Source organism: Neocloeon triangulifer, unplaced genomic scaffold, assembly GCF_031216515.1.
Source record: "Neocloeon triangulifer isolate White Clay Creek 2 clone unplaced genomic scaffold, ASM3121651v1 ptg000008l, whole genome shotgun sequence".
In the NCBI taxonomy this organism is placed as follows: Eukaryota; Metazoa; Arthropoda; class Insecta; order Ephemeroptera; family Baetidae; genus Neocloeon; species Neocloeon triangulifer.
The window spans coordinates 2,251,739-2,270,083 of NW_026775550.1; the positions used below are offsets into that span (position 1 = coordinate 2,251,739).

At 36.6% G+C, this 18,345-nt stretch overlaps 1 protein-coding gene across 1 annotated transcript in view; it reads right to left on the minus strand.

Annotated features, from left to right (window-relative positions):
- The window catches only part of LOC132194851 (transcription cofactor vestigial-like protein 2), a 28,405-nt gene extending 16,116 nt beyond the window's left edge, over window positions 1–12,289 (minus strand). Inside the window, exons 1-3 of the mRNA XM_059616408.1 lie at window positions 11,966–12,289; window positions 3,617–3,783; window positions 2,789–3,099 (exon numbers count right to left, since the gene is read on the minus strand). Coding sequence (XP_059472391.1) covers window positions 2,789–3,099; window positions 3,617–3,783; window positions 11,966–12,082 — 595 coding nt within the window. The 5' untranslated portion in view covers window positions 12,083–12,289. The remainder of the gene's footprint in view (window positions 1–2,788; window positions 3,100–3,616; window positions 3,784–11,965) is intronic.
- Between the last annotated feature and the right edge of the window lie 6,056 nt (window positions 12,290–18,345).

Consider the following 18,345-nt stretch of genomic DNA (forward strand, 5'->3'; position numbering starts at 1 on the left):
ATTCACCCCAATAAATTATTCAGATTCAAATTGGGTAAGCCCAATTTTAAAATTTTCATAATTTTTCTTATGAAATTTTTTAAATAGGTAATTTTTTTTTAAATTTGATTCAAATTTTTGGACTTTCAGATTTTGAGACTCTATTATAGACTCTTACAGACAAAACTAATTGAAAAATTCTTAAACATCTTCAAGAAAGTGATTTTTCAAGAATTGCTTTTTAAATCAAAGCGCCGTTCCTAAATTTAAGGTCAAATTTATAAAAAAAAAATCCATAGAAACAATTTAATTTTTAACAAAACCGTTTTGAGACTTATTGATAATTCCTAAAAGAAACCTTTTAACTAATTTAAAATTTCGTCTTTTTCATATAAATATACTGCTTATCACTATAGTTTTAAGTGTAAAAAATATGCAAATAAATTTCAAGTTTCTCTGAGAAAATTTTTGGCCATAAATTAAGTATTTCAATTAGTTAAAAAAAATATCAATACGCCGGAAAAATTTTATTAATAAGAAAATTATCAAGTTGAAAATAACTAATGGAAAACAGACACACAAAAATACTTTTATAAGTTTCCCTTGATCTGAGAAATTCCTTGTTCCTCAAATTTTTTGTTCCGATTTTACGTCTTTTTGAGAGAAAATTGAGGCTGTTTGTGTTGGCTCAGATGATGGGCGTTGATGGCTGCCCGCTTGGTGTCTTTGTTTGCTGGGGATTAACCCCGGGTCTGGTCTTTGATGAGCCACCGAGAGACACTTTCATCTCACGTAAAATTAGCCCAGAATAATGACTTGGCCGCTTGAGTGACTCCGGCATGATCCTTGTCGCCGCTTTTATTAGCCGGCGAAAATAGATTATATGGCAATTCAAGTGCCTTTGTCAATTCGAAACGCAAAAGTTGATTGGGCTTGACAAGGGGTGATTAAAAATCCACACAAAAATAAAAATGAATGAACGTAACAGTTAATTGAGAAATCCACGGAGTAAGAATGAAATATTTTCACAATTGCATGAAAAAAAAATGCAAGAATTTTTTAATGAATAACATTGTGTGCAAAAGAAATAATAACTCTTCTATTATTCTAGCCATCCTAGCTGCATTTGTAACTTTTTTTCATCCGAGTGAGGAATGCACGAGTAAATAAATAATAATAATTGTAACGAACACGTGTCATTTGTCATTGATTGCGCGCACCTGTCTTTGATTCATCAAGAAGTAGTACTCGATCTCTTGCGCCGCCACACCTTCCCATTAAGCATGACTATTATTATTTACAATAATTATACCGTGTGTTGACCAAGTGACGTGCCCGGACTTGCAAAACCAGAGTATTTATTGTAAAGAATCGGGCGGGAATGCATAAATCAATGTAATATGTGTTTTTCTCTGTTATTTTTAAAATAATTGCACCAAACGATTCTTGATTTTTTTCTTCTTTGATTGCCGACAATTACCTTGATGCAAAACAACACAAAACAAACGGTGCCGAGAAAGAATGAATTGTTCTCAACACAGACACACATACGCGTGGCGCCGGTAATGAGTAATTTCAGCCGCGACATTAATTGCGCTTGTCAAGGAGGTCAAACGTTAAAAAACGTGCGCTGATTTGTATTCAGCTTAAGAGATTGAATGTTTTTTACGAAAAAAAGAGCGCATTTCAATCGGAAATGAGATAGATAAATAAATAACGTCGAGTGAATAGTCGATCAGTTTGAAATAGAGCATAATTTAATACGCATTCTCTACGTGCGTTTGTTGCACTTTCTTGTCTGCTACGTGGACTGAATAATGCCATTTAAGTTCATTTTATGGTTTCCAGGTGTTTCGCTCTTATTCTGCTTGAATTTTAACTCGCTCGGACATAAAAGTCAAGTACATTGTAAAGTTGAGGTGTTCAACGATAAAGCGTTTTAAAAAAATACAAGGAGAGGGGTTAAAAAAAATATTATAAAATAATATTTTTATGAGAAAATTGGCATTATAAAAATTTATCAAATATATTTTTGAAATTTCAAAGCTTAAAGTAGATTGAGTACAAAAATAATCCGCAAATTGGCATTGTTGGAAGGTTTCGTAAATTTAAAAAAATTAAAATTAAAAATTTAAAAAAACTCTAAAGTACTGATTGTACTTAAATCTATCCATGTGCCATGTAATATTAATGAAGAGAGGAATTTTTGCATTTCTGCATTTATCAAAATAAAATAAGGAATAGAAAAAAGAAGGGAGTGTTTTTTTAACAAAAGAGTTGCAAAAACTATTTAGTGTCAGTCAAAAAAATGATGCGAGATGATTTTTTTATAAAGTTGAACCCAAAAATGAATATAATAAAAAAATTAATTGGGTGGTGCCTTCTGTACCACCATTAAAGGGCACAGGCCAACAAGACTTTGTCTTGGCCTGAGTAAAAATAAAAAATAAAAGATACTTCACAATGCATTTTTTGAGCTTGAAATAAACCATAGATTTATGAGCCAGTTTTCAGTTTACAAAAAAATTTATTAATTTTTGGAGATATTTTGTTGAATCTTGTTATATTTTCCTGTTTTCTTCTTTCCTTGTATTGTTATTTATAAATTCAGATTTCATATTTTTAGTTTAGCTGTGGATAAGTTCCAAAAATGAAGATTAAATTTCATCTTTTCGAAGAGAAAAGTAATAATTTAACTTGAACATATTTTGTAATAATTGTAAAAACCCTATACTGATGTAGAACATTCCATCCAGAAATAAAACGTAAAATTCTGACAAAAATTAATGTAAAAAAGATTTGAATCTACCTTTACTGGCGCCTGCCGCTTTGCCAGAGGTGCCGGGTTCGGTGCCGCCGAAGCCACCGGCCGCCGAACTCGAGGTCGATCCTGCCGAGGACGAAGAGGTCGGGGCCGCGGCTGAGGAGGTCTGGCTGAGGGCTCGGCTGAAGTGCTCGTCGACGACGGCGGCCGCGTCGCCCGAGTAGTGCGTGAAGACGACGCAATTTGCCGACACGTACTGAGCGGCGCCGGCACGCTCGTCGTCGTCGTTTCCGTTTTCAGTCTCATCGTCGGCGCCACCTTCGTCGGCTACCACAGTCTTGCTTGTTGACCCCTTGCTGTGGACGAAACACAAAGCGAGCAATGCCAATTTAATTCTTGCGAAATGATTCAAACACAGACATTAATATGTGGCGTTTAAAAAATTAAATTAAATAATTCATTTTGTAAATTCAATCATATTTTTGTTCTTTTGAAGTAACACTAGTAAAATTCAGATTCATACCACTAACAAAGAAAACAAGGGAGAGAGATGCATTTTTGCAACAAGCCATAGAATTATATATTTAAAAAGTTGGATTGATGCAAATATATAAATAAGTTTTTAATAGAAAATCCAAAAATTTTATAGTTTAACTTTCTGCATTGATATATGCTTTTTATAATGGGTACTAACAATTTAAATAAATAATAAAATAAATATTTAATATTTGAATAAATAATAAAAAGTATATAATAAAAACAAAATATCTTGAACAATTTAAATAATAACTTATTTATATTTTTTTTTAATTGCATTATAACAATAAGTCTTAAATAGATAATAAAATAATTAATTTCAAATGATTTTTTTACCTTGAACTAGGAGCGGCGTGTAAAGAAATGGGGCTGGACGGGCTGCCGACGGAGCTGACAGAGCCGCCTCCACCGCCCCCCGCGCTGCCCCCGGGGCTGATGTACACGTCCGAGTGTCCAAGTGGGCTCTGCGACTGCTCCAGGGACGTCCGCGGCTGCATTCCAAACTGCGGGAAAAGAACAGACGCCTGGTCAAATGGTCAGCGCAGAGTGTAATTAATTTCCGCCGAGGGAGTCAAAGGTGCGCGCGGATTAATCTAATGTACACGCTAAATTGCGCGTTAAGTCTGCTCGCATTAATCATTCGGGGTGGAGGCTGAATTAATTCTAACGCGCGCCTCACCAAAACTTTTGGGGACAAGAAAAGTGCTTTTCTGTCGTGAATTTTAAATTTTTTTATCTGACATGAAGAGATGAAAGCAATTTTGAAACTTCCATAGAAATGAAACTTTCATTGAATAAATATTTAATTTTGACTAGTTTGTTTTTATTCACCAGCAAGGACAGCGGTTGCGTGAATTTGGATTTTTTTTTAAATCTATGAAATTCTGTAATGCAAAAACTTTTTTAACTTGCTGATATTTTTTCTTACTCACAAAACAGAGTCGCAGACAATGACAGAAACTTCTTTTTAATAAAAATGTAAGACAATTTTTTTCCCCCAAGGAAAATTCTGCTTTTTAATTTATTAAATTTTGAATTTTTTATAAACACTTATCTCATTTTCTTGCTAATTGTGCCACTTTTTGAGTTTTTGCGGGAAGATAACTTCAAAATATTTTGAATATTTTGTTTATCTTATAAGAGTGCTTTTCAAATTCCAAAACTTTAAAAGTTAATTTTTCTCACATTCCCCTTTTTTACAATTTTAATTGTTCCAGTGGTGCTGCATTCATTAATTTTTATTTCTTCAACTTCTCTGTTTCTCTATGTTGATGGAGGCAATTATTAACTTTAAGTGTTTGTTTCTGCCAAACGCATATAAAGGGTTCAGATACCGATCGACACAAAAGGTTTTCCCTGCGCAAATTAAAAACTGAATTAGTGCTGCGCGTCCGTGAGACACGACTCGCGGCCGAAGGTTTTTTTAAACGATTCCAAACAAACCATACGAACTCGCGCATCAAAACAGCCATAATTTATGTATTTTATCTGAGCACTAATTAAACAAAACTGCCTCGCGATAAAATCAGTCAGAATAAAACTCTGCTTTCCTCTCTCTCTATCTCCAGAGACCAATAACATAAAAAGCGGCAACCAGTTTTCTGCAAGCAGCCGTCATTGCCGCCCGATATTTATTTTCCCCCGCCGCTTAAGACTTCTTTTCTCGTCGTGTTATTAGCAATAAACGAGCAGCAAATAAATAAATGAGAGCCGAAATAATTCGCGAAGGGGAATTAGATTTATTTTCAAAGAGCAGCTTTCGAGCCCGAGCTATGCGGATGTGGCTGCTTTAAGGCTCCAAACCGCACTTCCAAGACACATCTCTCGAATTCCTGACTAATTGTCTCCAACCGTATCATTATGTAAAGTGAATCCTCTATCTTTATTGCACATCATCAACGCAACTCCTGCTAGATAAGAGGCGAGTGTGCTCTTCTTTTTTGCCAAAAAAGGCACCATCGGTTAAATAAATTGATTATAACCTTTAAAGCTGCTTTACCCTTTTATTGATAATTTCCACTCATCCATAGAAAGAGGATTTCATTAATTTTGGCCTTGCAATTTCTTTTTTACATTTTAATGGTTTTCCACCTGCCATCCTCTTTCGCAAATTTATTTATTAACGCGCAAATTGACCATTTTCTCAACAGCGAGTGCGCAAGCCAACTTCTTGACGTGCTGTTTTTGTATAATACGGCCCATCACACAAACTTCCTCTAACGAGATAATTGCTCTGGACCGCGACCAAAACACGGCGAATAAATTTTCTGTCATTCCGCATTACGCGAAAACGCAAACAAATAAATCAGAGCGCACGAAGGCGATTGATGTGCACGTGGATTTCCCTCCGAAATACCAGTTTGGAACGAAAGGATGAGAGGCCCGTGCGCGCTTAGCTCATCCAAATGCTGAATTTTCAAACAAAGAAAAGGCAAAAAGGTCTCCGAATTAATTCAGGAGCAGCAGTCAATCCAAACCGGTCAACTTGGATTCACTGATGAGTTGCGAGGAAATAAGAGTTTAACCAGAAGCAAGGCACACAATGGTCAATGTCAATAGATATAGTTGAAAGGATTATTTCATCAAAACTTTCCTGACAAAAGTTTAAAATGAAAAATCACAGCCATTTAATCTTTGGTCGAATTGATCACATTTTATTTTAAAGTGAAAAGTAATTAAAAGAGAAAATTTAATTAAATTGTTTATAAAAGCCTTGTAAAAATTAAAAATCATCCTTTTTTAAAGAGGAACCACGCCGAGAGTCCCTAAATATCTTTCGTGGTTGTTTGGCTAGTCAGTGGCTCTTCTGTATTTTGTATAGTTGGCGCGGCCAGCTTCATAGACATTCCAATCAAATTCCTGACTTCTTTCTCTCGCGTACCCATCTTTGGCGGACGAATCAGGTGCACAGCCATAGCGAATGCAACCTTGTATGACATTGGAAACATGTGTTTCTAGTTATAAATTAGATCAGCCGAGTAAATTCATAAAAATTTATTTAAATTTTAATTTAACCTTCGCCAGTATATACTTGAAAAAGCGCAAAAAAAATTTGCTTAATTCATGCATAAATTAAAAAATTAATTTTCATATTTATAAGGAAACAATGCAAACGTGCGAATTTGAATTGCAAATCGCTGTCGTAAACCGCGGCGGCATTTTTTTCGTTTAATGCCTCGCCATGGTTAAAAAAGTGTAAAAAATGAAGGCCACGCGGCTCGATGGCCCCGGCCGCTTGTAAATCATAAATGAGAAAATATTGTATAATAACACGCGCGGCGGCGATTGGCCGCGCGAGTCGCTGCAGGAGGGGTTCCCTGGGCGCTACCTGATAATTAGCGCTCTCGGTGGGTGCAATAAAAAGGCAGTGTTTTGGTTTGGCCCGCCGCAACACAAAAACACACACGCTCGCGCTTCCTCGCATCGCCGGCCGGCAGGTGATCATTGATCGCGGCGATCGCACCGCCTCCTCCGGCCGCACCGGCTCGCTAATGAGCCCTGCTAAAGCTGCTCGATCCCAGCTCAGCGGGGAGCTCTGCACTCGTGCAAAGTGGCAATGGTTGTTTTGTTTACAACGAGTGCAAAAATCACTACGAGAAAAAGATTTTGTTCTCAAATACACAATTACAAGCATTTCAATAATAATAAAGACAAATACATCGGGCGATGAGATGAAAAATCAATTCAGGCTGCTTGAGGGCAGGCGACAGATTGTTTAATTTTTTTATTAGAATTGTAGCAACTTTCAGTCAAAATAAAACATGCATAACGAAAAAATCATTTTCAGGTTTCCTTATTTACTACTGCGCAGACATTAACAATTTAAATAAATAATTTACACACAATTTATCAATGAATAATATTATTGCTGTTTATAATTTTGTTCAAATTAAATGTTTAAAAAAAATAATTGACTGTTTGATCTGCTGTAAATTTGATCGAGTGCATTTGTTAAGAGACTGTTATTTGTAAAAACTGATTCTTACAGATGGAAATTTTTAAATCTTTTAACTCTCAGCTAATCAGGACAATTTAGATTGCGAACTAAGTCGAATAAAGTAGATAATTTGATGTGCTTCCAAGGATTTTAAATCTTTAGGGTCAACAAGCACCGCCCTTTCTTAGGTTACAGCAGCTCAAAGAGATACAAATTTAAGATTACTTTAAATAAGTTTGTTTCTTTTAAATTTCCAATCAAATCAGTCTATAAAATACTGCGTATAGTGCGTAACATAAAAATATTTTCAAAGAGATTTTATTATTAATATTTTTCACATTTATTTTACTAAAAATAACTCTTATTTTCAATTGATTTCATTTATTTACGTTTATATAGTATTTTTATTAATCTCATTTTCGTCAGCCTTGTTTTCACCCTGCGTTGATTAATTTCGAGTGACGTTTGCCCAGTTCTGATCGCAATCGGGACCACCCCAGCACTTTCGAGTGAAAACACTACTAATTTAATTCTGCGTCATTAATATTAAACCTCTTTTTCTCGTCCGGCGAGGTGCATTTTACCCTGCGATGCTATCGTGAAATTCATGCATTGAGCATATATACAATTAGATTAATTACCAGAATACGATTTGCATATTTTTATCTGCAGCCACGCAAAATGACTAAGTGGAAAAGACGGAATATACAGAGCACCGTGGTTTCGTGCGCGCTCTCTTTTATATACATAAGGATTGGGGCGTAACCGCGAGCATAATGATAATTTTTTATTCACTTTTTTCTCTCTAAACAAGCTCGGTGACAAGCCCCTGACATATCTCATACAAGCTATCTCTCCAGCAGTCGCGACACACGAAGTAAAGCTTTGTGTGTATATCTTGCCACTCACACGGAACAAAATATAAAGCAGGGAGGTCTGAAAACGCAGCCCTCACAGTAAAATGCACCTACCCTTTTAATTAATCGGCTGCTTTTGTGCCCCAGAGGCTGAAACACCGACGGAAAAAGATAAAAAAAAAATAAGGAGAGTATAAAAGGTCGGCCGCATCCCTTTTTGGTTAAATGGAAATAAAAACCCAGCACCGTCTGGTCATTTGTTAAGGAAAATGCTACTTCTCTGGCGTGTTATTGTGATAGGATCATGTGTGTGTACTCGTTGAGCGGCGCACAAAGTTATATTACTAGCCGGTCAGCTTCAAAGGGCCCGACCCGAGGACTCTCGTCATTATAAGAGCTTTGAGTAATCGGCAGCGACTTCTGCGCTTGTTTACTTTGTATAAATCTTTCCTTTCGGCGCTCTTTTAATTGCGGTGCAATTTTTGATCGCTGCTCTCAGGTTTTATTGTGTCGCTTTAAAAACGTCGCTGTGTTTCTGCTATCAAAATTCGCAACAGCACATTAACTCTCTGAAAGAGAGAATTTACATTGATTTCATTGAACACACGCTTTTTACTTTCGAGCTCTGATATTCAATGATGTGAAATTGTGCGACTTCTGAATTTGTTGCAATTAAAATACTGACCGTCAAAATTTTTTAAAAACTGATCCGTAAAACAAAAATCACAATTACTTATGAGTTTATTCAATTTTGAAACTAAATCTTTTCATAAAAAGTACTTAATAAAACCAAATTAAATTTGCATCCTTTATTTATTCCTGTTAAATTTAAGAACAATTTAATATCAAATTAAGAAAAGCAAAAATTTATTTAAGCAGAACTGATTAATTGTGAGTAATTAGGATTAGAATAGAATATATGTTCAAATAATTCATCTTATAATTTTTAGGTACATTGTTGTTATTTTCTTTCATTGTTTCAAATTGTTATTTACTTTACGTATATTTTAAACTGCCACTGTTAAATTTTTACTTTTGATATTTACACGATCCTGAAATTAAATCATGCTGTGTTGTATTAAATTATTCTGTCAGATAATTTCTTGCAATTTTGATATATTAATTCTGCCCAATTTGTTCATTTTTTATGTTTTCAGCTGGCGTCTTTCCTTGAAAGCGTTCAAGCGCACACGTGAGTTGTTAAAAGTTTAACGCTGCTGGAATGCGAGTTTGCTCCCCGAGTTAGACTCAATCTTTTAATAATGATTTATTGACATTCCCCATCAGATAGCTGCCAGCGCGCGGAGAGTTGCTTAAAAAGAGTTAGTGACAGCGAGCGCGCAGGTAGAGGAGACGCGATCGTAAAGTATCTGCTGGTGCCAAAAGGGCTCATCAATTTTCATTGTGAAACTCTCGCGCGCCGTGAGCCGCCAGTTTGCCTTTACAAGGATCTTTTTTCTTGACGAGCTTCGTCGTTATAAATATAAAATAATACACATTACTTTTCCCTGAACCCTTTCTTTTACAAAATTAAAACCGATTTTCTATTTTTAGAACATTTTCCTCGTTTTTTTCAGATGAAGTTGAGCAAACATGAAGAATCGCCGCTTGCAAGTTAATTAAATTTTATGCTTCTTTAATCCGCTGCTTAATTGGCTTTCTGCGGCGCACAATTTCATGAAGCTGTAACTTTCACAAACGTTTGTTTAATTAGAGCCGACGTGTGCATTCAAAGAGAAGTGTTTCTTATATATTATTTCCCTGCGGAATGCAGAAAATTTGTTTCTTTCCCGCAACTAACCACGCATAAAAATCTCATCTGGACCGTTTGTGTTTCTATTTTGTCGGTGTTGGTGACAGAAAAGTATCGTGATTTTCGAGGGGACACCTTTGCTCTGTGGTGCGTTGTGTGGCCTCTGCTCTGTCGCGGGTGTTGACAGAGTTATGGTGCTGCCGTGGCTTTGCTACTCCCACGTAATACACGCCGAATAATTGGTCTCCCGTGTTCAAAATAATGTTCTCCGTTTTAGATTTTGAAAGGAGACAAATTTTGACTCTTTTCGTTAAAAATAATTTGAAAAATCGTCAGTTTTAAATGTGAAGTCCGTTTGAAAGTGCTGCATACCCAAATCCGGAGGCATTCTTATATAAGAAGAAGTCTTTCTCAAAACCTGTTTTGTCAAATGTGAGCCTCCGCCGTTCTCCGATGAAACGATAGTTGTGACAAATAGATTTGAACATTTCACTTTTATTGAACGCGCTCTCATGATTTCAAAATTATCTCCAAGATTTAAATTAATATTCTTGTCTATTAAAAATTTTAAATTTATAAATTTGACTGAAAATGTTTCTTTAAAGAAATATTTTTAATTTTTTTAGTCCTGCTTCTCAGCTATGATTCATAGAGGAGCGGTGGAATTTTTCACTTTTTTTGTTTCTAATTTGTATGCGACCCACGTTGTGCGGACAGAGACGGCTGCTGCCATAAATCGCTGGCTTTTTCTCCAAAGCCGCGTAACGCGACCGACAACAATGATCGCGGTAGACAAACTTGAAAGAAGCGGGCCGACCTATTAGCAATTAAAACACCCAAAATTCATAAAGTGCGGTGTAATTAGCATGATGGAAATAGTTCAGTAGTGCGTCGACTGCATGCGAATGACTTAATTGCTGAAACTATGTGTGTATTTTTTAACCGGTGCTAAAACCGAAATCCGGGCTGGAGAGAGAATAAAATAAACGTAAATGCAGATATAAAGGTAAACACGAGCAAACAACAAAAGCAGCCCTTGTGTGTGTGTTTTGTTATTCCTGAAGTCGCGCATTCCCAGAAATTAATATCACAACGCAGCCAGACATTCCAACCGCGTTTCCAGCATTCCTGCGTTTTCATAAACGTCTTCTTTTCATACACCCGCAATATCATCATCATATTTCGCAGCAGTTATTCACAACATAAAGCCAGCTACATCAAGGCGCCGCCCGTCGTTTGTGATGAGAGGGAGAGAACGTTTATTTATATTAAATCGCCCTCGCGCTTTTGTTTTAATTTTCCCTCTGTGCGGCAGATACGTAGCCGGTGCGGAATTCCCTTTTGATTTTAATCCTTTTTGAGGCGCATCATACGAATTTGCATTGGATGGGGTTGCGCTGGGGCCAGTCTGCAACCCGCTGGACACCACCACCCGGCAAAAAGCCTATCCCTCAAAATTTCCCTCATTCCTATCTCAAAAAAGCCAATAAAAATATTAAGAGAAAATTATAAATTTTCCTTATAAAAATGTTTAATAATTTAATACTTTTCAGTTTAAAATGTTACGTTTAAAACAGGCTATTGATTGTCCTTCTTTGCATCTCCCACACCAAAACACATGCTCAACTTGAGAGCACACATTGACCTCATAGATGTATAGAAAGTGCGATAAGGCACGTAGCGTTCATGCAGGCCTGTGCTTTTTGCCCTCAATAATTCCTTTCGCAGTCTCGTGCTATTCAAATTTGTGTTCTTTTCCGTCTGACAATTATTGGAGTGTGACTCTCCGTGTATAAAAAGTGAGGAGCGTATTCAACGGCCGCAAGGCTGATATGAACCGATGGAAGTCAAAATAACCACACCTTCAAATCTCCAACTAGGGACAATAATATGTAATGCTATATATGGAAGCATGACTGATTCTTGATTCTTAATTAAAAAATAGAGCTGAAGAATAATTTCAAATTGTCCAAATTAATTATAAATTTCAAATATATACTTTTGAAGCTCCTGAATAAATTTAAATGAATGTTTGACAACAGGAGCACTTTTTTTCTTTAAATTCACATCAGACAGAGTAATCTCTGAAGAAAAGTTGACTCCCTCGCCGTTAATCTCACTAATTAACTACGACTTACCCTGTCATATTGCGGAAAGGGCGTGAAGGCCGGCGGTCTGGAGACAGGCGAGGTGGACGGCCTTTGATAGAGGTAAGGGTAGTAAGCCTGATACATCACCTCACTGCAGCTCATCATAGAGACGCATAGCAGCACATAACAGTCCACGAGACTCGGAATATACAAATCAAAGTGTGTGTGCGGCCGAACGAACACCCGAAGCAACTTTGCGGAGACGAAGCAAAGAGAAGTCACTCTCGGCGAATGCAAAACTTCCGTGGACACGCACCCCTGGCGTCCGAGGGTGAAGAGCGGTGCTCACTGTGACGCGGGGCCCGACAGACTAATGCTGTCCATGCCTGGCCACCCTGCCTCCACCAGCATCCCCCCTCGCGGCGCCCGCGAGGCGGAGACTCGCGCGCCGCCGAGGCCAATCCTCGGAGCCGCGAGCGCCGTCCGGTGTCCAATCGTCGACAGACTCCACCCCCTTTAATGGTATAAATACGCGTACATTATCAACTGCTGGGCGCGTAATTATTTTATAAACTACCCCCCGCGCGAGCGACGTCGTCGTTATATCACTATCTAATGGCGCTCGCCGCTGCCGCCGCCGACGGACGGATTAATTGTGCGGCTTTTTTTCGTTCGACCCACACTCGGCGCTCGCTGATTTGTTTGCGCGCGTAGGTGCCTCAAGGGGTGGGCAAGCCAAGGGTGGCCCTCCAGAATTGCTTCATGGCAGGTTAATTAGACCCAGTGTTGCGCTCTATCTAAATAACAGCAGAAAAAGCCCCTCCGTTCTGGTGTTGCTTCGTCAGATATAAAGAAACATGCATGTTGAAATTGTGAACTAAAATAATAAGCTTACAGCTGATCTGCAAATTAATTTATCTTATTGGAGTCATTATTTAATTTAATTCATGACATATAAAATTTATTACTTTACAGAGCCAAAAAATTCATTAAAGACTTAACCAGAATTCTATACTCAACTATTTTGTTTGGAAATTAGAATTGAATTTCTTATTGAAAACTATAAATTAAAATCATTTGAAAACAGTCTTTTGTTCTTCTTAACTTATTTATAACCTCCTCTAACGAATTTTAGTTGCTTTTTAAAATAAAGGAATACTTATATTAATTTCAAAATTTATTTGCATTAATTATAATAAAATATAATTGCATCTTTTAACCAATATGAAATTTAATGTTATAACATTTATAATTCATTTCAATTAAACTATATTTTAGTTATTAATCCTTTTATATAAGCGAGTTGCTTTAATATAAAATTGTAATATTTATATTATTCCTTTATTTTTTAAGTACATTCTTTTCAATGTCATTTATTCCAGCATTTTCTATTTAATGGTCGATTTTATTTGGAGATTCCTTTAATCCCATATAAAATAATTTGAAATCCACCAAAATAAAGAAATTCAACATAATAATTAACTTCTTCAACAGGGATCTATTCATTTCTTTAATCAAAGATTCTTTCTCTACTAATATTAAGTATTATCTGAGGAGATAAAAAAACACCTGCAATGTTCACTTCAACTATTTTGAATCTGAATCTTAAAAAATAGTATTTTTTTTATGATTCAGATTCAAATGTGCTCAATTAATTACTAATCTAAATTTGTGAGATAAATTAAAGCGACTCGTCGCTTTAATACAATAATTTCAAATTAATGCATTCCAATTATTCACCCTTAATTTCCTAAACAAATCAAACGCCTAGAGTGATTCATTATTTTAATTGCTTGAAACGTGCGGCCCAGCAATTAATAGAACACCTGCGAATGCAAAAGTATTATTAAGTTGGCTCGAGTCACCGCGATTTAATTCGAGGGTCATTTTATACCAAGATAAAGAAGGGGTTGAGGTCTTTTGAAAGCTCTTAGCCAAACAGCAATGTCAGGAATTTGCATCGCACTAAATTACCTCGCCGACAGGGATCCTGAGCGACTCTATAAAACACACAAAGCCAAATACCGCGGCCGACACGAGACGTGAGTTGAGGGAGACAAAAATGCACTGGGCGGCTCAACGGCCAACGTGGTGAGCCCGGCCGCGCCAAAATATATTCACACCAATCTATAGTGACGAAATCCAAAATTGACAGCGGATTAGAGAGGTAAAATTTTATTGGCTGATGCACCTTTCCAATAAAAAATATGTCATCAAATATACATAGTTACAATTTTATGAAAAAATTTCCCTTACGAAAACACCGTTTTCCAGGCAAGAACCTTTTAGCGCCAAATGAAACTTTATTTACTCTGCTCTGGCAGTGGTGCAGAAAAATGTGGAGATTGGAATTTTTGAAATAACTTTGCACTCCATGTGCTGAATGGAAAAGGGAGGCTGCCGCGCGCAGCTGCTCTTTGTCGAATAAATGTATAATAAAAGCGAGAGGGTGGATTAGGAGGGCAAATGAATTAAGATACATCCACTTTAGCAAATATTCGCTTAAAAAAATCATCCCAATAATCTTAATTTTAATGGAATACAGATTATTTTTAAAGCTGGAATGTTAAATTATTGAAAATGAACTCTGCAAATTTCAAAATGAATAACTGTCGGAAAAGTTAGCAACTCTAGAGCAAATTATAAGACACAAAAATCAACTCGAATTCAAAGATGAGAATAAATGGCTAAAACAATTTTACTTTGACATTTTTTTTATCAGTTGCTTTAAAACAATTTAATGCCTTTTGAAGACAAGGCAATCTTGCAGAATCATTTTTAACGACTTTCGAATCATTAGTGCTTCAGCGCCATATTTAATAATTCCAAGCTAAACCTTTTCGGCACCATTTTTATTTCCCTCCTTTATTTAATTTTTTATCCCCTTCTCCCTCGCTTGCTTGCGTACTTTTTAGTGCTCGGTCGGAGAGGCGGCAGCTTCAATAAGAGAGCGAGCGCTTTTGATACGAGTTTTTATTCGAGGCTGTATTAGCGCTCGCATTCCCCCTTATTAAAGCTGCGAGCGTGCTGAGATGTATTATTATACGTTAATATGCCAGAGCAAAGTTTCATCCACTCTTGCAGCAGCACGGGCCATTATCAAATTACAGTGGTTCCGAGTTCATTTTCTACGATGTGAAAATCCTTTAATCCTGCCTCTGTTCTTGGAGAATTTTACTAAAATGGTCCTTCAGTTTTTGGAGCAAAATTCATTTTATTTATGCATCAAGAAGAATCAAAAGAGGGAGGCATATTTTATGAGTAGATAAACAAATTATAATTGATAAGGTCTGAATGTAACTAAGTTTACAGGGAAATTCTCTGCCTTAGGGTTCGAGCTGTGGAGGTTTGAGTGTCTTCTTTGGCAGGTACTTTCCACAGACTAACAATAATCTGTGATTGAACGTCCTTACCCAGTCTTAAAAGGGCTCGGTGGACTGGCTTGGGATGAATCTGTGGCTGGCTTGGTCCCAATCCCAAATGGCTCTCTAAGCCCTTGCGGGGAACTTTTGTCACGATAATGGAGGATGTACTTAACTTATTGATTGGGATGTTGATGGGTTTGGAAGCTTTGGAAGGGGAAGCTTTAGGACTTTTGGTAGAACTGGTTGTCCTCTTCTGGCAGCTTTTCTTAGTTGATTTCCTGGTTCCGACCCTCCTTTTCTTTGTTGAGTTCTTGTTCAATTTCTCAGCGTTTGAATCGTCTGAAAATTTAAATTTTATTATAATTTATACTGGAACATTGATGCTGATAGTTTACCATTCATCTGAGGCATTTGAGCTTCCTCCACAAGGCCAGGTTCTTGATAAGTCAACATGAGCAGGCTGGTGCTATTCTTCTTAACGCTCCTTCTCTTTGTTGGGTTTTTCTTCACTTTTTCAGCGTTTGAATCATCTGAAAATTTAAATTTTATTATAATTCATAGTGGAACATTGATGCTGATAATTTACCATTCATCTGAGGCATTTGAGCTTCCTCCGCAAGGCCAGGTTCTTGATTAGTCAACATGAGCAGGCTGGTGCTATTCTTCTTAACGCTCCTTCTCTTTGTTGGGTTTTTCTTCACTTTTTCAGCGTTTGAATCATCTGAAAATTTAAATTTTATTATAATTAATAGTGGAACATTGATGCTGATAATTTACCATTCATCTGAGGCATTTGAGCTTCCTCCGCAAGGCCAGGTTCTTGATTAGTCAACATGAGCAGGCTGGTGCTATTCTTCATAACGCTCCTTCTCTTTGTTGGGTTTTTCTTCACTTTTTCAGCGTTTGAATCATCTGAAAATTTAAATTTTATTATAATTCATAGTGGAACATTGATGCTGATAATTTACCATTCATCTGAGGAGCTTCCTCCACAAGGCCAGGTTCTTGATTAGTCAACATGAGCAGGCTGGTGCTATTCTTCTTAACGCTCCTTCTCTTTGTTGGGTTTTTGTTCACTTTTTCAGCGTTTGAATCATCTGAAAATTTATATTTTATTATAATTCATAGTGGAACATTGATGCTGATAATTTACCATTCATCTGAGGAGCTTCCTCCACAAGGCCAGGTTCTTGATTAGTCAACATGAGCAGGCTGGTGCTATTCTTCTTAACGCTCCTTCTCTTTGTTGGGTTTTTCTTCACTTTTTCAGCGTTTGAATCATCTGAAAATTTAAATTTTATTATAATTAATAGTGGAACATTGATGCTGATAATTTACCATTCATCTGAGGCATTTGGGCTTCCTCCACAAGGCCAGGTTCTTGATTAGTCAACATGAGCAGGCTAGTGCTATTCTTCCTAACACTCCTTTTCTTCTTTGAGTTCTTGTTCACATTCTCAGCGTTTGAATCGTCTTAAAAATTAAGTTTTATTAAAATTTATACAGTTAGAATGATGCTGATGATTTACCATTCATTTGAGGCATTTGGGCTTCCTCCACAAGGCCAGGTTCTTGATTAATCAACATGAGCTGGCTGGTGCTATTCTTCTTAACATTCCTTCTCTTTGTTGAGTTTTTGTTCACTTTCTCAGCGTTTGAATTGTCTAAAAATTTCAATTTTATTAAAATTTATACAGTAAGATTGATCTGATAATTTACCATTCATCTGAGGCATTTGGGCTTCCTCCACAAGGCCAGGTTCTTGATTAGTCAACATGAGCAGGCTGTTGCTATTCTTCTTAACACTCCTTCTCTTTGTTGAGTTTTTATTCACTTTCTCAGCGCTTGAATTATCTAAAAATTTAAATTTTATTAAAATTTATACAGTAAGATTGATCTGATAGTTTACCATTCATCTGAGGAATTTGGGCTTCCTCCACAAGGCCAGGTTCTTGATTAGTCAACATGAGCTGGCTGGTGCTATTCTTCTTAGTATTCCTTCTCTTTGTTGAGTTTTTGTTCACTTTCTCAGCGTTTGACTTGTCTTAAAAATTAAGTTTTATTAAAACTAATACTGGAACATTCATGCTGATAGTTTACCATTCATCTGAGGCATTTGGGCTTTCTCCACAAGGCCAGGTTCTTGATTAATCAACATGAGCTGGCTGGTGCTATTCTTCTTAACACTCCTTCTCTTTGTTGAGTTTTTGTTCACTTTCTCAGCGTTTGAATTGTCTAAAAATTTCAATTTTATTAAAATTTATACAGTAAGATTGATCTGATAATTTACCATTCATCTGAGGCATTTGGGCTTCCTCCACAAGGCCAGGTTCTTGATTAGTCAACATGAGCAGGCTGTTGCTATTCTTCTTAACACTCCTTCTCTTTGTTGAGTTTTTATTCACTTTCTCAGCGCTTGAATTATCTAAAAATTTAAATTTTATTAAAATTTATACAGTAAGATTGATCTGATAGTTTACCATTCATCTGAGGAATTTGGGCTTCCTCCACAAGGCCAGGTTCTTGATTAGTCAACATGAGCTGGCTGGTGCTATTCTTCTTAGTATTCCTTCTTTTTGTTGAGTTTTTGTTCACTTTCTCAGCGTTTGACTTGTCTTAAAAATTAAGTTTTATTAAAATTAAAACTGGAACATTGATGCTGATTGTTTACCATTCATCTGAGGAATTTGGGCTTCCTCCACAAGGCTGGGTTCTTCTTGGTTAGACAACACAAGCTGGCTGGTGCCATTCTTCTTAGCACCCCTTTTTTTCGGTGAATTTTTGATAATTTTTTCAGTGTTTGACTCATCTTAAAATTTTTATCTTGTTAAAATTTAGGCTTGAAGATTAATGCTGATAGCTTACCATTCATCTGAGGAATTTTGGCTTTTTTTGCTTTCTTCACAAGGCTGGGTCTTAGGTTAGACAACACAGGCTGGCTGCTTCCATTCTTTTCAGTACCACTTTTTTTCTTATCCTTAGAGTTTGTGAACTCTTTCTCAGCGTTTGATTCATCTTTAATTAAAATTTTATTAAAATTCATACTGGAAGATTAATGCTGAT